We start from the raw sequence: 22003 nt of genomic DNA on the forward strand, positions 1-22003 counted from the left end.
CTTGACTAACCATTGGGCCATCTCTTCAGTACCACCACCCAGCCTTCTCCTGAGACCCAGACAGCGTCTTGTTCCTCCCTCTCCTGTTCCCAGGGATCCACGGAAAGTTAAAGGTCAGCTTGGGCAAATTAGTAAGATCCTGTCTCAAAATAAAGCCAAAATAAACATAGCTAGGGCCAGTGTGGTGGCAGAGGCAGGTAGATCTCTGAATTTGGGGCCAGCCTGTTCCACAGAATTCCAAATCAGTCAAGGCTACTTAGTGTGACCTGATCTCAAAAAAATACAAAGACAAACAAAAGCAATAACAGAAATAAAAAGGTTAGCATATGGCTCAACGGTAGAGCACTTGCCTAGTGTGGGTGAGCCCCCAGGTGCAATTTCTGTTATTGAAGAAAAAGGACCACACACATACACACACACACACACTCGCCATTAGAACTGGGGTTGTGACTCAGTTGTTGAACAGTTTTCAGTATGCCTAAGACCTTGGGTTCCAATCCAAGCACCATAAAGGATTAACAAAAATTCCCTTTACTCATACAATAGAACCTTGCCCCTCAGCCAGTATACCTACCTTAAAGGAAATATCTAATTGGGTCCGCTATAATCTTAGTTGTCGGCTTGACTATATCTAAAATCAGTTAAAACCCAAGCAACCGGGCCTGTCTTTGAGGTTTCTTGATTGGATCATTTGAGGCCAGAAGGCCCACCCTAAATCTCGGTCTCACCTGCTGGTGGCAACCCCCACAAAGGCCATGGGAGAAGGGAGTTTTTTCTTATTGCCTGCTTGCCCTCTCTCTCTGACAAGCTCATCTGTCCGGCTACTGAGGTATTCCTTTGCTGGCCTTAGAACCCACTTCTTCAGGATTCCGCAATAGACAGGACCAGCAGCTCTCTGAGTCCTCCAGGTCTCCAGCATCAGATTGGGAGTGTTGAGACATTCAGTGTTGGGGATCTGGCTAATTCCTGGATGCTTGGTCTTCCCATCATGAGATTGCCATGGTTGGACTAACCCAGACCACGGCCTATCAGCCACTCTCCTAAGTTCCCACCACTTTGTGTGTAGCTGAGCATTCTGTCAATTCTGTTCCTTTAGAGAACTCCAAAATTAAGAAGACAGCCCCTTTGCAAAGTCACACACATGCTGGCCACCCCCAGGATACTTTGCTGACGTTGTGACCCACCCCCGAGTCCAGGCTGGTCTTGAACTTTCCACTCTCCTGTCCTACCCCTGTTGTAGGAATTCATTTCACCAATAGGTTTTGAGGTACTGGCCTTAGGACATGGTTTCTGTATGTGGATATGATCTCCTAAAAGGGGGAAGAGGGGCCTCTCTTGCTCTTTTGGGAGATCGGAGCAGAAGCAAGTTTGGTACCATAGATCAGATTTTTCTTTGCTTGGTAATTTTTTAAAAAAGATTTTATTATGTATACAGTGTTCTGCCTCCATGTACACCTGCAGGCCAGAAGAGGGCACCAGATCTCATAGATGGTTGTGAGCCACCATGTGGTTGCTGGGACTTGAATTCAGAATTTGTGTTTCATCCCTAGCACCGTATAAATGGGGTGTGTGGTATTGCTTGCTTCTAACCCCAGCACTCAGGAGGCAGAAGCAGGATTAGGGATTCAAGGTTGCCCTCAGAGACGTAACAAATAGAGGCTAGCCTGGGCCTCATGAGATTCTTTCACAAAACAAAACGCAAACATAATAAGTCTGGGCTGTCAATGCCTGCTCAGTGGGTAAGGTGCTGATAAGCCTGATGACCAAGTTGAAGTTCCGGAACTCACCTGGTGGAAGTAGAGGTTGGAGTCCCCCGAATTGTCCTCGGACCTTCACTTGAAGGCCATAGCATGCTTATGCCAATTCCTCCCCAGCAAAATAAATGTTAAAAACAATGACAACAACATAGGCTTCAAAATCTACTAAAAAAAAACTGCCAAGCGGGCTGGAGAGATGGCTCAGAGGTTAAGAGCACTGACTGCTCTTCCAGAGATCCTGAGTTCAAGTCCCAGCAACCACAGTAGTATACTGTGCCAGCTTGAGACATGCCCCCAAGAAGTAGGCGAGAGTCTTTGCACATTGATGATGCTTGCCGTGTCTGCCGTGGGAAGGCCCTGTTAACCGTGAGTCCAGGAAGCCTTCTGTTTGCTGTTCTACTCTACTGTTGGTTTTGTTATTGTTGTTTTGTTTTGTTTTCCAAGACAGGGTTTTTCTGTGTAGCTCTGGTTGCCCTGGAACTCACTCTGTAGACCAGGTTGGTCTCAAGCCAGAGATTCCACTGCCTCTGCCTCCCAAATGCTGGGGTTGAAGGTGTGTGCCACCACACGTGGCTATCTATAACTAATTGTTAACATTTAAGTTTTGTTTTATTATTTGTATGTGTTGTGGGGGGTGGTGACGGTGGAGGTCAGAAGAAGGCCTCAGATCCCCTCCCATCTTTTTCTCTTGCCGCAGCAGAACACCATGACTAAGGCAACTTAGAAACAAAGCTCAATTTGGGGCTTAGGCCTTCAGAGGGTTAAAGTTCACTGTGGCAGAATGAAGATGGCAGGCAGCAGGAGGCTGGAGCAGCAGCTGAGAGCTCACATCTTGAACCACAAGCAGAGAGCACACTGGGAATAGATGACGTTAGTCTTTTGAAACCTCAAAGCCCTGCCCAGTCCACCTCTTCCAATGAAGCAACCACCAACTAGGGAGCAAGTATTCAAACACCTGAAACTTATGGGAGATGGCTCATTCAAACCACTGCACCCCACCAGATGGAGTTACAAGCAGTTGAAAACCCCCTGATGTGGGGGCTGGGAATTGAATTCACATCTTCTGGAAGAACAGGTGCCCTTAACCACTGAGATATCTGAAAATAGGGTATTGCTAATGTAGCAGTCCTGGCTGGTCTGGAACTTTTTCTTCCTTTCTCTACTTCTTCCTTCTCCTTCTCCTCCTTGTCCTTCTTCTGAGACTGGGTCTCACTCTGCAGCCCCGGCTGTCCTGGAACTCACTCTGTACACCTTGAACTCACAGAGATTCATCTCCCTGCCTCTGCCTCTCAAGTGCTGGGGTTAAAGATGTGCACCACCACACCTGGAAATGGAGCTTTCTTTTCCTTATTTTTTTTCCTTTTGGGGCCAGAGAGATGGCTTAGTGGTTAAGAGCTCTTGGTGCTCTTGCAGAAGACCAAGGTCTGGTTCACAGAAATCACATGGTGGCTCACAACCATCCTCAACTCTAGTTCCAGGGATCTGTCGTCTTCTCCTGGCATCCCTGGACACCAGACATGTACTGGATGAACATAGTGCATTCATATAAATAAAATCAAATAAATCTTCTAAAAATGTATAAATAGCATAAAAAGTTCATTCTGCCTGGCAGATGTTACCACGATTGGTTAGTTCTTCATTTTGTTTGTTTGTTTGTTTGTTTGTTTGTTTTGGTTTTTCAAGGCAGGGTTTCTCTGTAGTTTTGGAGCCTGTCCTGGATCTAGCTCTTGTAGACCAGGCTGACCTACGAACTCACAGCAATCCTCCTGCCTCTGCCTCCTGAGTGCTGGGATTAAAGGCATGCGCCACCGCTGCCTGGCTAGTTCTTCACTTTAACTTAACTTTAAAGGCCTTAGACTTATATTCTGTGACCCTAACATTCAGGAGGCTGACCCAGCAGGATCTTAAGTTCAAGGCCAGCTTGGGCTACACAGTGAGCCCTGGTCTTCAAAAGAAGTTGGGTGATGGTGGTACATGTCTTTATTTAATCCCCACAGTTGAGAGATAAGAGGTGGATCATTGAGTTTGACACCAACCTGGTCTACAGGGTGATTTTCAGGACAGCCAGGGCTATGCAGAGAGACCCTGCCACTCTCCCCTCCCCCCCAAAAAAAACCCAAAACAAAAACAACAACAAAAAAACCCAATATCTACATCATCACATTCTGAAGTGCCGAGAGACAAAGCTTCAGTATTGGCTTTGGGAAGGGGAGGATCTTTAATCTCAGTCAGGCATGGCTGTACGTGCTTTTAATCTCAGTATTTGAGAAGTAAGAGGCAGGAGACTCGAACCCTTTGGAGAATTCTACGCAGTCTGAACTACATGAAACTGCCTGCAAAACAAAAAGGAGAGGAAGGAGATGGAGGAGGGAGAGGAGGAGGGGGAAAAGGATGAAGGAGAGGGAAGAGGAGGAGAGGGGAAGAAGAGGATGAAGAGGGAGGAGGAAGAGGATGAAGGAGGAGGGGGAGGGGGAAGAGGCCTTGAGTTGCTACTGCTAAGTTTATTCTGTCAATTAGGTGACATTTATTGACATGTTTGGGGGATTCCAATGTGGACATCTTTGTGAGTACCATTCTTTTGTCTACACAAGCAGCTGTGTAAGGGGGAGAAGGGCTGTGACACCCACTTGAAAATGTGCTGTCAGGAAGATAACAGTTGAGGTTTCTGAACCCAGTTCACGCCCAAGGTCCTGAGAACCCAGCGCCTGAGAACCTCTTGGTGGGAGAGGGGATAGGCAGAGAAACGGTGGTTTCATCCTGAAATTTAGAACTTGGGACATCCCAAGCTTTAGATGAAGAGATTGCCCCTTTCCAGTGCTGGAGAAGCTGTGTGAGACCTCCAAGACTATGTTGGGGGCAAGAAAAGAACAAGGAGATACCAACGTCATGCCACTGCCAGCAAGTAAAAGCCATGATTAAAGAGAAAGAGCTAGGCCAAGGAGTTGGTCCAGCTGGTCAAGATACCCGCTGCCAAGCCTTAGTGACTTCCCCTCCGCCCCAGAGCCCCACAGGATGGAAGAGAAAGCTGCCTCCTACAGGTTCTCCTCTGACCTCCACACAGGGGCTGTGGCATAGACCTGCATACACACATGAAGTAAAGAAGAACATAATAAAATTTTCAGTGGGAAGAGAAAGAACGACCATCATTTATTTCCTTGTGTATAGTTCACATTTAACAGTCTCCATCCTCATCGGACAAAGGTTGGCCCTAGGGGATCCCAGAGGAAATGTCCTAGACAGGGTCACACTAGGAGTTATGTGACCAGTACAGTCTTACAGGGGCCCACACTGTGTGTAAGGGCATGTGTGTGCACTGTAATGTGGAGGTCAGAGGTCATAACCTCCTTGGGCATTGTCCCTCAGCAAACGTCCACCTTACTTTCCATTAAGATACTTTTTTAACATTCATTTATTTCTTGTGTGTGTATACACTTGCTTACCCACAAGCATGCATGGGGAGAAGCTGACTCCTCCCACTGCATGACCAGGCCTTCAGCCTCGGGGGACCAGTGCTCCTGACAGAGAATTGGAGCAAGGGCTCAGTGGTTTAAGAGCTTTTATTGACTCATTCTTTCAGGGACCCAGCACACACAATCAGGTGGCTCACAGCCCCCTGTAACTTTAGCTCCAGAGGATCCATCATCCTCTTCTGGATGCCAAAGGCACCGCAGTCACATGTACAAATACCCACACATATACACGCAAAATTTCAAAAGGCTTTCCACAAATCTTTGGTTTTTTTTTTTCTTTAAATTAAAGGCAGGGTTCCTCACTGGGGGCTGAGGTTCCTGGATTAAGCTAGGCTAGCTGTCCAGTGAGCCCCAAATGCACCCCCCCAGCACTGACACTGCCAGTTTGTGCCAACACACTCAGTTTACAAGATTGAACCCAGGTCCCCATGGCAGGCACTTTACCCACTGAGATAGATAGATTTCTGACTCCTGACCTTGAACTCTCAGTTTCCCCTGCCACGGTCTCCCAAGTGCTGGGATTACCCCTGTGAGCCACCACATCAGACTCTGATCATGTTTTTTTTTTTTGACTTGTTTTGTTTTTCCAGACAAGATTTTTTTGTGTATCCATGGCTGTCCGCAAGCTCAGAGATCCTCCTGCCTCTGCCCCCTGAGTGCTGGGGCTAAAGGTGTGCGCCACCACCGCCTCCCAGTTCTACTTTTTGAACAAGAGCCTTGCACCTTCACTCTGCACCAAGACTTTTTTTTTACTCAGGGTCTCACTGCGTAGCCCTGGCTGCCCTGGAATTCACTGTGTAGATCAGTCTGGCCCCCAGCTCACAGAGATCCACCTGCTTCTCTCCCTGCCCCACTTCCCCAGTCCAGTGCTGGGATTAACGGCCTGTGCCTCCGAGCTTCCGCTTGTTTTGTTTGTCTGTTTTGTTTTTACGCTGTGTATGGGTATTTTGCCTGCAGGTATGTCTGTGGAAGACAGAAGAGGGCATCTGATCCCTTGGAACTGGAGTTACAGACGGTTGTAGGACTCCATGGAGGTGCTAGACACAGAACCAGTGTCCTCTGGAAGAGCATCCAGTGCTTTTAACCACAAAGGCATCTCTCCTTCCATCACATGCGTCCTGGGGACTGAACTCAGGTCATCAGGCTTGGCAGCACACACCCCTTGCTGATGACCCCCATCTCCCTTCCATTATCTTTAGGCTGTTTCCTTGGGCAACAGAATGGCTATTTTCCCCATGGAGATAGCATCTTCAGACACGCTGTCAGGTGCCTTCTGTCCAACCTAGGCCTCGAGGCTGGTGTGAGGAGTAGGGATGGCATGAAGAGGAAGCAAGATTGCTCACAGACAACAGATGTTACGGTTTGTTTATTGACATCTAATTCCCTTGGGTCTCCCACCAGAGACCACCCACTAAGAGATCCAGACAGATCCCAGTCTAGGTCGTCTCTAGATATGGAGGACTTTGCTCCTGAAGGCAGAAGGACCAGTAATGGAAAGCCACTTTCTGGATAAGAGACGGTCACACTGAGAAAATAAGACTCTCCTACATTGCAGGGCCAAGGGTGTTAATGGGGCACCTCCTTTCGCCTGCACCACTCAAATGGGGAGACAGGAGAATCATTTCGAACTCAGGTAGGGCTTCGCACGTCAAAAGTTATTGTCTATGTTCCAGACATCGCCGCTGAGCGCGTTGGCTGCCCCCTGCAGCGTCCATGTGAGCAGCGCCAGCTGGCGCCGAAAACGGCTCTCTTGGAACCCCAGACCTGGTGCCAGTCCGGAGGAGTTGGTCTTGAAGCCATCGGAGCGCAGCATCCGCAGGTGGTCGAGCAGGGCACCCAAAGTGTGGTCGCCTTGGCCCAGGAAGATGTGGCGGAATGGGGAGTCCGCCGGCGACACATACTGGGACAGGCAGTAGAACTCCACCTGCATGAAAAAGTGAGAGCAGGTACAGATGCCGGGGTGTCCGTGGCTGGCTGAAGGCTTCAATCACCCCTCTGGTATCTGCTTCGCGGAGGATGTATCTTGCACACTCAACATCTCTCATGTGTGCATGTATGCGTGTTGAGGCCAAGGCCAATAGCTAGCAAGTCTTCCTCAGTCACGTTCCACAATATTTTTTGAGACAAGGTCTCTCACTGAACCTGGAACTTGCCAATCTGGCTAGAAGCCCTGGGTTTCTCCTCCGCCTTCCCAGTTTGAGGTCCAGGCATCCACCACGGAGTCTGAGTTTTACATATGTACTGGTGCTTTGAATTCAAGACCACATGCTTATATGGCAAACACTACCAACCGAGCCCAGACCTAGTCCTAGCCCTGTTTGTTTTTCTTGAAACAAAGACACACTATGTAGCCCTGGCTAACCTATAATTCACTACGTAGACCAGACCAGACTGGCCTCAAGCATACCTCTCGCCATTTTCTTCTCTCTCTCTCCCTTCCTCCTTCCTTCCTCTCTCTCTTGCTCTCTCTCACACACACCCACTCTTTTCCTTCCTTCCTTCCTTCCTTTCTTTCTTCCTTTCTTGTTTTGTTTTTCTTTTTTTCTTTTTTTTTAAAATTATTTATTTATTATGTATATGGTGTTCTGTCTACATGTGTGCCTACAGACCAGAAGAGGGCACTGGATCTCATTATAGATGGTTGTTAGCCATCATGTGGTTGCTGGGAATTGAACTCAGGACCTCTGGAGGAACAGCCAGTGCTCTTAACCTCAGAGCCATCTCTCCAGCCCTTGTTTTGTTTTTCAAGACAGGTTTTCTCTGTGAAACAGTCCTGGCTGTCCTAGAACTTACTCTGTAGACCAGGCTGGCCTCGAACTCACACCTGTCTCTGCCCCCCCCCACCCCCATGCTGGAATTAAAGGTGTGCACCACCATTTTCTTGACTCAGCCTCAGGAGCCCTGAGATTGTGGATTTATAGGCAAGCAGCATTTATACCATTTAAAATGTCTACTCAAGAGTCCATGTGTGCCCATGGCTTTGACCAGAACTTCAGTGGGCACAGCTTCCAGGTCACTTTGCCAAATCACTCATAGGCGCCTGCTCTACAGAATTAGGGGCTATCTGGACATAACCACACACATGCCAGCATCAGCTTCTTAAACATGAGATTCAGAGGCTGGGGGAGGGGTGGACAGGGTCTCATCATGTAGCCTAGGCTAGCTGTCTCAGCCTTCTAAGAGATGGGCGTACAGGCACCTCCACGCCTAGTTATTTGGTACTAGGGATGGAGTCCAGGGCTTTATGCATACCAGAAAGCACTCCCATCAACTGAACTACAGCCCTAACCTGTTTTATTTTTTCCTCTTTCTCTTTCTTTTCCCTTCTCTCCTTTTTCCCTACCCCTCTTTCTCTTCCTCTTTCATAGTATTGAGCACAGGCTATGGCCTCAGAGTCCCTTGTCTCTTACTTTGGCTCCACCATTACTTCCTGTGTGATCTTGGGTAAGTTACTTAGCTTCTCTGAGTCTTAGCATTGGGCTACACTCGGGCCATCCTCATGGTGTCATAGGAAGTCCTACTATTGAACAAATGAAGTAGCCTCACTGGCCTCTGGTAGCACCCTATGGAATGTCAGCTGCTATTTTCATTATCGAACTCATCTGTTTCCCACACCCTGCCTATACATTTTCCCTGCTAAACGGTGCCTTTCGGTGCAGGCGCCCCCTACAGGCATTTGCCAACATCTGCAGCTGGTATCCAGGACGCAACCTTCATAAAGTCCATTTCCTCGGTAGGTAGGCCATTAGTACTCCTGCCAGAATTCTTTAAACACACTCCGTTTGCCACCTTACCTCCTTTAAAGAAATTTTCATGATGCCTAGACACACAAAATCCAACTCCTCTGCCTGTAATTCCGGTTACTTGGAAGACTGAGGCATGTGGCTACAAAGGTCAGCTACAAAATGAATTCAAGATCATCTGGGCAATTTAGCAAGACTTTGAAAATGTAAAGTGAAAAGCTGGTTGGAGGCACAGCTCGGTGATAAAGGTCCTTCCTAGAACCCCCAATGAGGGGTTGGGGTGTGGCTCAGTGGTAGAGCCCCTGCCTAGGATTCCCCAGTGAGAGACTGGGGGCGTGGCTCAGTGGTAGGGCATTTATTTAACATGCACAGTACCCTAATTTGATTCATACTACACACAAAACCCCAAATTTCCCCAGCTATGCGAAGGTTCCCCACATTGGTCCCTGTTCAGTGCTCCGCGGGGTCTCTGGGTCACCTCACAAGGTGAGGTGGCAAAACGGAGTTTGTTTAAAGGATCCATGCACAACTCCCAAGAAAGGCGAAGTCCATTTCCCTGCCTCACCCTCCACCCTGAAAGGTCCTCTTTCTTTTGCATCAACCGCATCAACCCAGGTTTTGCCTGCTCTTCAAACCACATAGTCTAAAACAGAGGTCAGCAAACTTTGTTTCTGCAAAAAGTCATGGAGTAAATGCTTCAGGCTTTGCAAGTTAAACAGTAGACAGCAAAGAGGCAGGCCTTTCCTACCCATTTCATCCCTGGCAGAGCCTGCGAAAGTGACGGGTCGGGTCTTCTAGCCTGGCTGGTTTACATGCCATACATACATATCCGGTATAAGTACGCCCAGAGGACAGGGACAGCTTAACGGACAGAGTGCTTTAGAACGCCAGGTCCTGGGGACCCCAGGCCAGAAGGGGGCGGGAGGGAGCAGGGCCTCACCCTCATGATGCGCACGTTGTACATGCGCATCAGACGCTCGTCGCTCTGCTCCGAGCTGTAAATCTCCTTCCGCAGCTTCTCCGCCGCCCGGATGTAGTCCCCCCTCGCGGAGTACACCCACTGCAGGGTCAGTCCGCGGGCCTGTGGGTGAAACACAGTCTGAGACCGACAAATTGGTGCCAGCACCGATGCCTAGGGTGGGCTCAAAGAGCTGGCAGGAAGGGGGAAGAGATGCAGGGAGGCGACCAGGCCTTTGACGTTAGAGAGGGCGGATCCCAGGGACTTGGGTCGTACTGGCTGTGCCCTCGGGGATTAGGTGACTGGAGGTAGAAATAAAAAGGGCCAGACTGCAAGACAGGACCTAGATCTCAGGGCTGGGGAGAGGAGACGCCAGCCACCCCTAGAAATGAAACGCCCTGAAGGCTGTGAGCGGAATTGGCATCTTGGACCTTGAGGTCCCCAGAGAACTCGTTGAGGTTGCCGATGTGCCTGAGGACCACATCCCCATAGCGGCCAAAGTCGAACGGCAGCAGGTGATCGTGACTCAGTCGGATGAGTAGCTGGCCCGCGAGCTGAGCCACTGCCTGGGCCACGGCGGGCAGGCGACCTCGCAGCGTCTTGTGCAGATTCTCATAGGTGTCCTCCTTCGTGTGCAGGAACGGGTACTCCCGATCATTCTGCAGGGACATGGAAGGGCTGGGCGCAGGAACATGGTGCTGAGAGGCTGGGGGCCTGGTGTCCTGGGGCAATGGCTCAGGAATCTCACCTCCATGAAGGAGAACTCCACAGCCGGGACCCCCGCAAAAGCCGTGAAGGAATATGCACTGCTGTCCATGGGCAGGGGCCGAATCCTGGGGGCAGGCAGGTTGGAGGCTTCTGAGGACTCAGTTTCCCCTCAGCCTCCACCCCCAGTCTCCCTTTCAACTTACACTTCGGAATCCCAGTTGGGATTGGTGAGCTGCACTTGCTCGTAGAGCGTCTGTCCGCTGTGGTTAGGGGAATCCACCTGTGGCAGCAGGTTGAGGGGCACAAGTCAGGCTATGTCCCCTTCCGGTTGCACTCCCACCATCTTATCTGCCATTCCCAGTCCCGATCCTGTCTTGCCTGCTTCAGGATGTTCTCAATGAGGCTGATCAGAAGGGGGCTGGTCTTGGCGTGAAATTTGCCATCTCCTGAAGGAAGGGAGGGGGAGGAAAGACAGGCTCAGGGAGAGAGTCAATGGCATAGATGGACCCACAGGACGCCAGGAGGTAACATTGCCCAGCTCACCCAACACTGAGTTGTCCAGGCTCACGTACACTACGGCTTTGAGGTGTAGCACGCTGAGATAGCCCTGTGGGTCAGGGAAGAACGTGAAGAAGGAAGGTTCCCCCCTCTGCCCCTCCCCATTACCTGGTTTCTTGCCCAGAACCCCAAATCACCTCCAACCACTCCATGGATCCCACACTGCCAAAGTCTCCTCCATCCCAACTGATGAACAAGAGGCTTCTTCGAGGTTTGAACCCTACATGCAGAGGGAAGAAACGGGGAGTCAGCACTCCCTTTCATCCTTCTCCATCCCTGTCCCCAGAGGGCCTCTCTTCACCAACCCAGCATTCTAGCCCATCTTACGTTGGATCCACCCTGACTTGATAATAATACCTTGGGGTGACTTCTAAAGATCCCATTTCTTGCTTAATCGACACTCAGGCCATTGACACTTAATACATTCCAGTCTTTATTTATTTTTCAATTTTTTGAAAATTGATTTATGTGTGTGTGTGGGCACACACCCACTACAGAGAGGGAAAGCGGAGGTCTGTGGGCACTTGCAGGAATCTGGTCTCTGCTACCACCACGTGGATTCTGGGACTCCCGCTCACCTCAGGCTTGGTGACAAGCTCCTACTGTTGCCACCTTGCTGCCCTTATTTGTTGTTTTAAGACAGAGTCACATGTAGCCCAGGCTGGCCTCAAACTCCCTATATGGTAAAAGATGACCCGGTTCCAACTCCAAGTGATGGAATAACAGGAGTGGACCCTGCATCTGGCCTAGTCAGTGCCTGAGGTCAACACGCAAATGGAGCTTCCTATGGCATCCTCACACTTGAGGGTCATTGTGCTTTGTTCTATAGTCCCCTCCCCCACTGTGTGCTTGGTTGTCCCAATAGCCTGGCACCTTTCTCTTCCTCCCTCCTTTCTTCCCTTTCTCCCTTCTTTCTTTCTTTGCAGTGCCAGGATTAAACTAAGGGTCTTTTGCATGTTAAGCAAGTTCGCTACCACTAAGATAAGCTATATATACCTTTTTTTTAAACTATTTTTTTTTAATGGTTTTGTCTTGAAACAGGGTCTTGCTATGTAGACCCGACAGGCCTCAAACTCACAGGGACCTTTCTGTAGAGTACTAGGGATAAAGGCATATGCCACCATGCCTGGCTTTTTTTTTTTTAAAAAAAAAAAAAAGATTTATTTAAGGGCTGGAGAGATGGCTCAGTGGTTAAGAGCATTGCCTGCTCTTTCAAAGGTCCTGAGTTCAATTCCCATCAACCACATGGTGGCTTACAACCATCTGTAATGAGGTCTGGTCCCCTCTTCTGGACTGCAGGCATACGCGCAGACAGACTGTTGTATACATAATAAAAAATAAATAAATATTAAAAAAAGATTTATTTACATTGGGGTTTTGCCTGCATATGTCTGTGTGAGGGTGTCAGATCTGTTAGAACTGGAGTTACAGTCATGAGCTGCCATGTGGGTTTTCAGCCTGTTGTTTTGTTTTTTGTTTTATGAGACATAGACTCACGTAGCTCCAACTGGCCTAGAGTTCATTATGTCTTTGAGAATGACCTTGAAATCTGGATCTTCCTGCCCTAGTCTCCTGAGGGCCAGACTTACAGGGATGTCTGGTCAATTCATTTAAAAAATTAAAAATATTTTTGTGTGTATTGTGTGTATGGGTGCATACATACAGTGGCATACATGTGGAGGTGAGAGGACCGCTTTGGGAAGCTGGATCTCTCTACCATGTGACTTCCGGGAAATCAAACTCAGGTCAATGGACTTGGTAGTGAGTGTCCTTACTCACTAAGGCATCTGGTCAATCCCCCAGGCTAACACGCTGATGAGGAGACAGTATATTGGCGAAGCTACTTGCCCAGATCCACACACTGGATACTGCAGTTGTGGGACTCGGAGCCAAGTGACCTCTCTCCAGGACATGCTCCCAACTACCTTTGACCTAGGACTAGCTCAGGCACGACACAGCCCCAACTCACACAGGTCTTGGCTCCTTACCATTGCTGACCATGGAGGAGAAGGTCCGCACCAGCTCCAGCAGGATGGCAGTCCCCACTGCAGACTTGGCTGCTCCTGGCCCCCAGGCGTCCCTCTGGGCCCCGATAACAACATAGTGGTCTGAGGAAGATGTGTGGAGCCCACGTCTTAAACTGACAAGGTCTCCCCATGTGGCTCTGGAGGCTGGGTGCTCCCAGAGCCTCACTCATTCCTCTCCAGCCACAGCCCCTCCCATTTCCACACCGCAGCTCTCTGATCCCTGCTGGGTCAGAAGCCCATGCCCATCTCTCTTGGCCCTTGCCCAGACGGACTGATCGATCCATCAATAGGCATTTGGAGATTCAAACACACAGGTTCCCCCTCCCCTCTTGCTTTCGGAGACAGAATCTCACGTAACAGAGTCTGACCTTAAACTCATGATTTTCCTGCCTCCACTTCTCCCTCAGTGCCGGAATTACAGGCATGCACCACCATATCAGGTTGTACGTGGTGCTAGCATGAAACCCAGAATTTCTTCCATGCTAGGCAACCACTCTGTCAGCTGAGTTACTGCTGTTAGAGGGGGGCATTCTATTTTGCTGGAGTTTGGGGCTGTTTTTTCTGTTTGTTTTTCTTTGTATTTTACACTGGCCTTGAACATCTGATTTCCGGTCTCTAGGTGTGTGCCACCACTCCTGGCTCCTTCCTCTGCTTAATACAGGTTCTCTCGAGGCCTAGGCTATGTAGCCTAGGCTGGTCTTGAACTCATTAACCTCCTGCTTCAGACTCTTGAGTCCTGGGATGACGGATGTGGGCTCCCATGCCTGACTAACCCTAAAGGCATTCTGGACTCGCTTCTCTCCCTGGTCAGTCAGGTTCTGCACCTTCCCTGGCCTGCTTTCCTCTCCTCAGCTCTTCTGTGCCCAACTCCCACCTCCAACATCCTCCTCCGGGTGTCCCCCGGGTCTCTGCTTCTCCCTTGACACCTGGACGGTCAAGGGTTTTCCAGGCCTGCTCCACCCTGCCAGGTCCGCTCAGCAACGTTTGATTCCCCAACACCAGAGTCATCTGTCCAATCTGGCCTTTGTTTGAGGACTGGATACCTAGTATAACATCCTCCAACACACGCTTGCTCACGCCCAGAGTGAGGGGAGCTCACTATTAAACAATACTACCCATTCAGAGGGCTCCTCACTGCCACCCCTCATCAGTCCCCCCTCGGCCTCCATTCCCTGGACATCACTCCTAGCCTTCTCCAGGGCCTCCTGTGCCAGTCTTCTCTGGTTGGTTAGGAGCAGAACCTCCTAAGCTGTGGGGGATGCTGGGCAGACAAGCCCACCTGGCTCTGCGAAGCCCTCGATGCAGGCAAAGATGTTGCTGATGGGAGTCGAAGCCCTGTGGTTGTTGACCACCAGATGCAGGCGTGGCCCAGGTCCTAGCCGATAAGGAGTGACTGAAAGGCGGCCTTTCCATTCCTTGGGGGCCACAGGACCTTTGAGTTTCCTGGAAAGCGATGGAGGAGGAAAATTTTGCAGTGATACCGCGGCCTAGGCTGCACAAGAGCCTCGAGCCCCGTTTCCTCCTTTCTTATTCCCGCTGTCTGGCTGGAGACCTTTGTCTCTGTACCCTGCCCAACAGGACAGTGCAGCCTGGGGCTGCCACGGGCAGTAGTATAGGCTATGCTTTGAGCGAGGGTCCTCAGCACTAGTGGGTGTACCAGATGTGAAGCCTGGTAAAAGGAGTGCCCACCTAGAAGGTCACCTCTTCTTTCGGGTGTGTATGCAGGCACATGTGTGGAGATGTGTGTGCACATGTGTACAGAGACAACCTCACACCTTGCCCTCGTGTGCTAACCACATTTTTGTTTTTGTTTGCAAGTTTATAGCACACTTCTTGTGTGTGTGTGTGTGTGTGTGTGTGTGTGTGTTCAGCATGTGTGCCACAGCGTACGTGTGTAGGACAGAGGACAGTTGCGGGTATCCGTCCCCTCTGAGTATGTGGGGCTTGGAGGTGGTTTTCAGGTTTGCAGGCAAGTGCCTTTACCCGTTGAGAAATCTGTCTAGGTCATTTGGGGGTGTGTGTGTCAGATCTGCACTTGGCATGAGGCTCACTAAGTTCTCTAAGTTGGATGCCAGTGAGCTCCAGGGACCACCTGTCGGCCTCTCCAGCGAGGGACTGCAAGCACACACTTAGATTCTGTTTGTTTGTTTTGTTTTGTTTTTGAGACAGGATTTCACTGTGTAACAGTCCTTGCTGTGCTGGGACTCGCTCTTGGCTGTCCTGGAACTAGCTCTTCTAGACTAGGCTGGCCTCGAATTCACAGAGATCCACCTGCCTCTACCTCCCTAGTGCTGGGATTAAACCCATGCACCACCACTGCCTAGCTGGTTTTGTTTGTTTTTAAAACAGGTTCTGGTGATGGAAATCAGGTCCTCATACTTTAGTGGCAAGCCCTTTATTGACAGAACTATCTCCCCAGTCCCAGGGTCATCTTATTCACCCAAGGAACTCTTCAGTAACACTCCCCCTGACACACACACACACACACACACACACACACACACACACACACACTTTTCATCTCTTACCTGAGCAAGCGTTCAGCAATGTCTGCACTGATGGGCTGGGCGGGGATACTGGGAAGGCCTGATGATTCTACAGGAGGGAACTGGGTTTGATTGAAGGAAGGGAAGCCAGGCGTATAAGGGTCTCCAGTTCCCAGGTGCACCTAAAGAGGAAGGGGTAGCAACTCTGAAACTGGGTTGTACAAGCCCCATTTGTAGAAGATAGTTCTGGCTTCCCCTGAGACTCACATGTCCATATACAGCCTGGTGGCTGGATAGGCCTGGTTTGTGAGGGTCCTGGGAGAAATCTGCTGGGTCCGGGTATATCAGCACTCCGTGGGCCCCAAAGTCCTGGGCAATGGCTACCTGAGGGGGGCACAGAAAAGCAAGGGAAGGTAAACTGGCTCCTTTCATCTGCCGCTGTCATCCTGAAGGGATTGTGTGTAGTTATCACTTGGCACTACAAGTATTGTAGCCCTCCCTCAGCGTCTCTAGCATTTAAAAACCTGCGTGCCCAGGGCTGGAGAGACGGAACACGGTTAAGAGCACTCACTGCTCTTCCAGAGGACCTGGGTTTGATTCCCAGTACCCAAATGGCAGTTCACAACTGTCTGTAGCTCCAGTTCCAGGAGATCTGACATCCCGTCTGGCCGCCACAATTACCAGGCACATATGCAGTGCACAGACATATATGCAGGCAAAAAAAAAAAAAACACCAATATACTTACTAAAATAATTAAAACAACAACAAAAAAATGTGCAAGCCAGGTAATGATGGCGCACACCTTTAACCCCAGCACTCAGGAGACAGAGGAAGGCAGATCTCTGAGTTTGAGGCTAGCTTGGGCTACAGAGCAAGTTCCAGGGCAGCCATGGTTATGCAAAGAAAGCCTGTCTTGGGGGGAAAAAAAATAAGACAGATCCTCGCTGTGTAGCCCAGGCAGGTCTTGAATTAACAATCCTCCTGCCTCAGATTCCTAAATAGCTGGGGTTACAGGTTACATCCTGCCTGTCTCTGATAACATTTTCTTAAAATGTGCCTGATTTTTCTTTTCTCCCCATGACAGCCTCCTAGATCTTTCCCACGAAGACACGCCTATTCCCCAGACCACTCGCGCCTCACTTCACGCGCTGTCTTCTTTGGGACCCTCACCTTCTGGGCAAAGCTGGTAATCCCAACGCGCACTAGCAGGAGACTGCCGGTCAGCTCCACACCCTGGGCTCTCAGGTCCTGCAGATCCTCCTGCCGCCCGTAGTGGGCGTACACCAGTTTGCCCTGGAAACCGATGGATCTTTGAGGCACAGCGCCGGTATCCCAACTCTGCTACCCATCGAGGATGTGATAGGCTCCCCATGCCGGGAGCCGACCTGAGGCGCTCACCGTGGCGTTGCCGGTGGCGCTGTAGGGACAGTAGACTTCCGGATCCTCCAGCGGTAGCTGCTCTTGGGCACTCCCGGCTGCATCCACCCAGTGCAAGGTGTTAGGGTGAGCCCTGAGGACGAGGAGGGTGAGCACCCCTGGCTGTGCAACCCCATGACATGTCCCCTTGTCGCGTTCCCAGACTCACGGGTCCGGCAGCTGAAGCCCCACATAGTGCGTGTCAGTCCACACGTGGTTCAGCTTGTGGCTCGAGAATATGTCGAGGATATCTTGCACCAGAGTGGCCATCCTGGCTGAGCCGGCCATGCGTTCCCGGAGGCTGGTCAGCCTGAGCAGAGAAAGATCGCTCAGGGAGGAGGGGAGCAGTACAGGAAAGGGACTCCCACGTACCCATAGAAGTAGGAAAAACGCAGGCCTGGAACGGTATTTAATGTGTCCCGGGCTAGCCTCAGACTCAGGCAGAAAGCATTTGGGAGGTGGAGGCAGGAAGATGGGGCTTCGGGACAGGACCTCACCCTGTCTGCTCCCATTGTCATCACCAAGCAAGAAATTGTCACCTAAACTCAACCTGGTCTGCCTTCTCACCTCCGGCGGGCATGTGCTGCCCTCTCAGGGTTTGTTACCAAGGTCTATCTATTATCTTTGTAGGGGAAACAAACTACCTTCCCCGTTTATCACAGAAGTGTGGCCATTCCCGGGGTGGCCACATCTCCCATGGGTCTCTTGGGTTTCCGGACCTCCAGTCTTGGGATGGAGGTGCTCCTGTCTCTCTAACTCTACTCCCCCACCTCTCAGTCCCTTGTGGAGGATTCTAGGAAATCAATCTAGCACTGAGTCACAGGGGTCACCCCAAAACACCTTTACATTTCTTTCTGTTCTATTTTTAGACAAGGCTATGCTGAATTGCCAAGGCTAGCCACAGACTCACTTGAAACCCAGGTAGGCACAGAACTTCTCTGTTTTAGCTTTTGGATAAGTTAGAACCTGGTTCTCGCCTCCCATTTCTGGGACCCCGGGGATTGAACTAACTCTGGTTGTTGGACTTGGTAGCAATCACCTTTACAAGGTGAGCCATCTCACCAGCTCTGAGCTTCTGACATCACTTTTTGAAGACACATTTTAAGGTTCTGATGTCCTCCCTTCATCCTCAGTGTATTTGCCAGTCTATCTGTCTGTCTGTCTGTCTGTCTTGGGAGGAAACATTTATGCTGGCTCACATCTCCAGAGCTTTTGAGGTGTTGTCTTTTTCATCCCTTACTACATGGTAGAAGGTGTGAACTTAGGGAAACTTGGCAGTAGGTGGCCCCACCCACATTAGCTTTCATAAGATTTGTTTGGGAGTGTGTGTGTGGGGGGGGGAGTTCAAGGACGGCCTTGAACTCCTGATCCTCCTGCTCCCATCTCCCAGCTACTGGGATCACAGGTGTCAACCACCACACTTACTTCATGCCACTTGAGGGATCAGAGTGAGTACTCTGTCACGGAGCTCTAGCCCCAGCCTCAGACTGGGGGTTCTCTAGGAAGACAGAGCCATCTATGGGATTAAGTTCCCTGCTGTGGGTCAAGAGCTACACCACGATCAGGCTTGGGAAGGAAACGATCAGGCTTGGGATGGAAACACGTGGATCCAAACGGCTGAATAAACATTAAAGACAGGACTAGCTTAGCTTTGATCCTCAGTGCAGAGGAGGAGAAAAACCCAGGTACACACCTATGATTCAAGCACTTGGCAGGGGCAGTGTTGAAGGGAGAGGATCTTAAGTTTGAGGGCAGCCTGAGCTACATCACAAGACCTCATCTGAACAAAGCTAAAAGCAAAACAAATGAAATCAAACGAAATAGGAAAAAGGGCTAGTGATGTAGCTCGGTGGCAGACTCCTTGTCGACGAGCACGCAAGGCCCTAGGTTCAACCCCAAGAACTGTAAACGTGAGATGGCTCAGCAGGTAAGTGGTGCTTGTGGCCAAGCCTCAGGACCTGGGTTCAATCCCTGGGATCTATATGGTAGATGGAGAGAACCGACTGCTGCAGGTTGTCCTCTGACCTCCACACATGCACAGCAGCATCCAAGCACCATGCCTTGACAATAAATAAATAACGATTAAAGAAAGAGGGGCTGGAGAGATGGCTTGGCAGTTAAGAGCACTGGCTGCTCTTCCAGAGGACCTGGGTTCAATTCCCAGCACCCATATGGCAGATCACAACTGTTTGTAACTCCAGTTCCAGGGGATCTGACACCCTCACACATACATGCAGCCAAAACACCAATGCACATCAACTAAATAAATGAATAAACGTTAAAATAAAAGAAGGAAACCCAAAGAGGAAAAAAATCATGTGGTTGTCTCAGTACATGATGAGAAAATAGTTTTTAAAAATTTCAAACCTATTCTTTATTACCTGACCATTACACAAACTAAAATTAAAATGTCGTTTAACTTTATGAAATATTTATTTATTTATTTTGGCATGGGTCTCATGTGTCCCAGACTATCTTCCAATTTACTATGTAGCCATAGTAAGGATGACCTTGAATTCCCAATCCTCCGGCATCAATTTCCTCCGTGCTGGGAGTACGTGCATGTGCCACCTCTGTTTTCTTTCGCTCAGCTGCCTGTCTCCTAAATAAACCATCCTTAAAGTCTCAGGTCTGTGATGCTCAGGTCCTGGTATCTGCCATCCTTCCAAGGACCACTGAGCAGGGAAGCCAGAGAGGAGGGTGGAAAGACCCAAGACGGGGCTTGGGCAGCGTGGGAACTGCAGGATCTCCAGTCTGAATTGGACTGGACGCTGGGCTGGGCAGGAAGCCAGGCTACTCTTACCTGATGGTGTCCTCCAGGTGCCCCTCTCCAAGGAACCGAAGAAACATGTTCCGGAGGTCACTCCAGTACAACGTGCCCAGGCCGGAGTCGAGGCCAAACTCAGAGTTGACATCCTCGCTGACCACCAACACGGAGTCCCCGCATGTCTGGCAGGACCCTCGAAAGGCCACATAGCCCAGGAGGAAGGCTGGCAGGTGGTAAGATGTGGGTTCTCTCGTGCCCTCTTCTATTGGACCCCAGAAATGCTCCCAGCCCAGGCCCTTCACTGTGGGTGTGGGGGGAAGGGGGGACGGGAGACGGGACTCACCCCCAGTGAAGATCAGCAGGGCCGTCAGGATCAGATAGGGGGCAGCCTTTCGACCCACGGCAGCCCAGGGGATGGGAACTGATCTCCCAGGACTGGAGCCTAAGGACTCAGGGCCCTTGAGTTCCATGGGGCAGAACTGGGCAGGCAACTCGACCTCTTCCTCCCTGTCTTCCTCTTCCTCCTCCAGGTGGCCCAGATCAGGGCCTTCCACACGTTTATAGATGGTCTGAGAGGGTCTTGGGGACCAGTGCTGCTGTGTGGAGAGGGGAGGTAGGCATGAGATTAGGGAAGGGGCCTAAGAGTTGGGGATTAGGCAAGAACTGTGCCACTGACTTGGGCAGGGAGGGACCCAAGAGGGATGGGGTGGGGCCAACCTTATGTATTAGGGAGGGGCTTGAGGAACGTGAACGAAGACTCAATGTGTGTAAACCCACCCCCATGGTCTTACCGCTCTCTGCAGTAGACCCCAAAGTTGCTCCATGCTTGCGCCCCCTCCTGAATCCTGCAAGTAGTCCCCCCCCACAATGATAAACCGTTTGTGGGAGCCCCAGAGGGCCCCTTATCAGCCCTGGCAGGCAGTCTGAGCCTAGGCTGTTGCTCACCAGGGTGGGAGCACAGTCTGGCCTCGGTCCAACCTTCCAGACATCATCCCCCGCCTCCCCCTCCCCCCCAGTTCATGCCAGAGGACAAGGGGTTGTACCTTCTCCTGCCAATCCTTCCACAAACCTCGTTACTGCCGGCTAACAGCAAATCAATCATTTTTTTTTTTTAAACCTCAGGCAGGGCAGACTTTGACCACCTTAGTTCCGGTCACAGGTGGGGGGAGGGGGCTTAAAGTGAGGGGGAAGGGGAAAGACGGACAGGTTCCTCCCTTCCCCATTCCACCCTCTCTCAGTGGCCTTGCGGAAACATCCCTAGCCCCCCGTGGAAACTTCATCATGAACATTTCTGTTCCTCTCCACCCCTTGCATCTGGTTTTTAGGCTCCCCAACATACAGCCCTCCAAATAACACGTTAGCTGGTCTTCCTGCTTCAACCCTTGCCTCAGGTAGATCCCAAACTAGCGACACCCTAGTGGGGTGACTTGGTGGTTTAATCTGACCATAAAGTTGTCAGTCTGTTTGGAATCTGGCCTATATTGGTTTCTGGGGAGGAAGGGCTGTAAATGAGCCAAAGGGGTCAAAACGAATCGGTGAGTGAGTGGGTCCTGGGGTCAGGAAACTCTGGATTTACGTCCGATTTACGTCCACTTCACCATCAGGGGAGGCAGAAAACGTCCTGACCAAGCCACCCCGGCACCAGCACCTCTTGGGTCACTAATTGGGACTTAATTAGGTGTTTCTCCCTTTAGGGGTCTTCCGCTCTCTAAGAATTTGATGAAGGGCTACAATGGCAGTTTATCTTCCAGTTTCAAATCCAAGCCGCGCCCAAGACACCGGGACCTGCAGCTCTGAATGGGAAAGTTCGGGGTCCACCTCACCCTCACTCCCGATCCGGGTCTCCCCTGGGAAACTGCAGATCCTAACCAGGTACAGAAAGATCTGAGCGGTAGGGGCTCACCAGTACCCCAGGCCCTGCCTCGTGCCTGTCAAAAGCGGAGTCCTGAGTAGGAAGACACAGCAGCCAAACTCGCTTTAGTAACAGGTCCCTGGATTTCTTGGACCACGCTCTCAAGGAGACGCAAAGCCTGAGCTTAGGCCACACCCACTAGAGCACGCCCCCGGGATCGCCCCGCCCCCGTATGTCCTTTTTTGGGGCAGCCCAGCGCT

General features: G+C 50.6%; 1 protein-coding gene across 12 annotated transcripts; it reads right to left on the bottom strand.

Moving 5' to 3' along the window:
• Positions 1-6575: 6575 nt before the first annotated feature.
• On the bottom strand, positions 6576-21939 carry Tfr2 (transferrin receptor 2). Of its 12 annotated transcripts, none has more exons than XM_048433963.3 (19): positions 21820-21939; positions 20683-20736; positions 20235-20484; positions 19928-20114; positions 17294-17434; positions 17107-17218; positions 16879-17001; positions 15975-16091; positions 15750-15889; positions 14501-14664; positions 13183-13302; positions 11332-11414; positions 11180-11243; positions 11015-11082; positions 10840-10916; positions 10677-10761; positions 10360-10587; positions 9911-10051; positions 6576-7151 (listed from the first exon to the last, which is right to left on the bottom strand). In XM_048433963.3, the coding sequence occupies exons 2-19, from the start codon at positions 20713-20715 to the stop codon at positions 6876-6878; spliced, it is 2409 nt and encodes an 802-aa protein (XP_048289920.2). In that variant the 5' UTR covers positions 20716-20736; positions 21820-21939; the 3' UTR covers positions 6576-6875. The 12 variants fall into 12 exon arrangements, with proteins under 12 accessions (XP_048289920.2, XP_048289913.2, XP_048289914.2 ...); XM_048433956.3 differs by having other exon boundaries at positions 20235-20487; XM_048433957.3 differs by having other exon boundaries at positions 20235-20487; positions 21801-21930.
• Positions 21940-22003: the final 64 nt, after the last annotated feature.

Source organism: Myodes glareolus, chromosome 2, assembly GCF_982192425.1.
Source record: "Myodes glareolus chromosome 2, mMyoGla1.1, whole genome shotgun sequence".
Lineage (NCBI taxonomy): Eukaryota > Metazoa > Chordata > Mammalia > Rodentia > Cricetidae > Myodes > Myodes glareolus.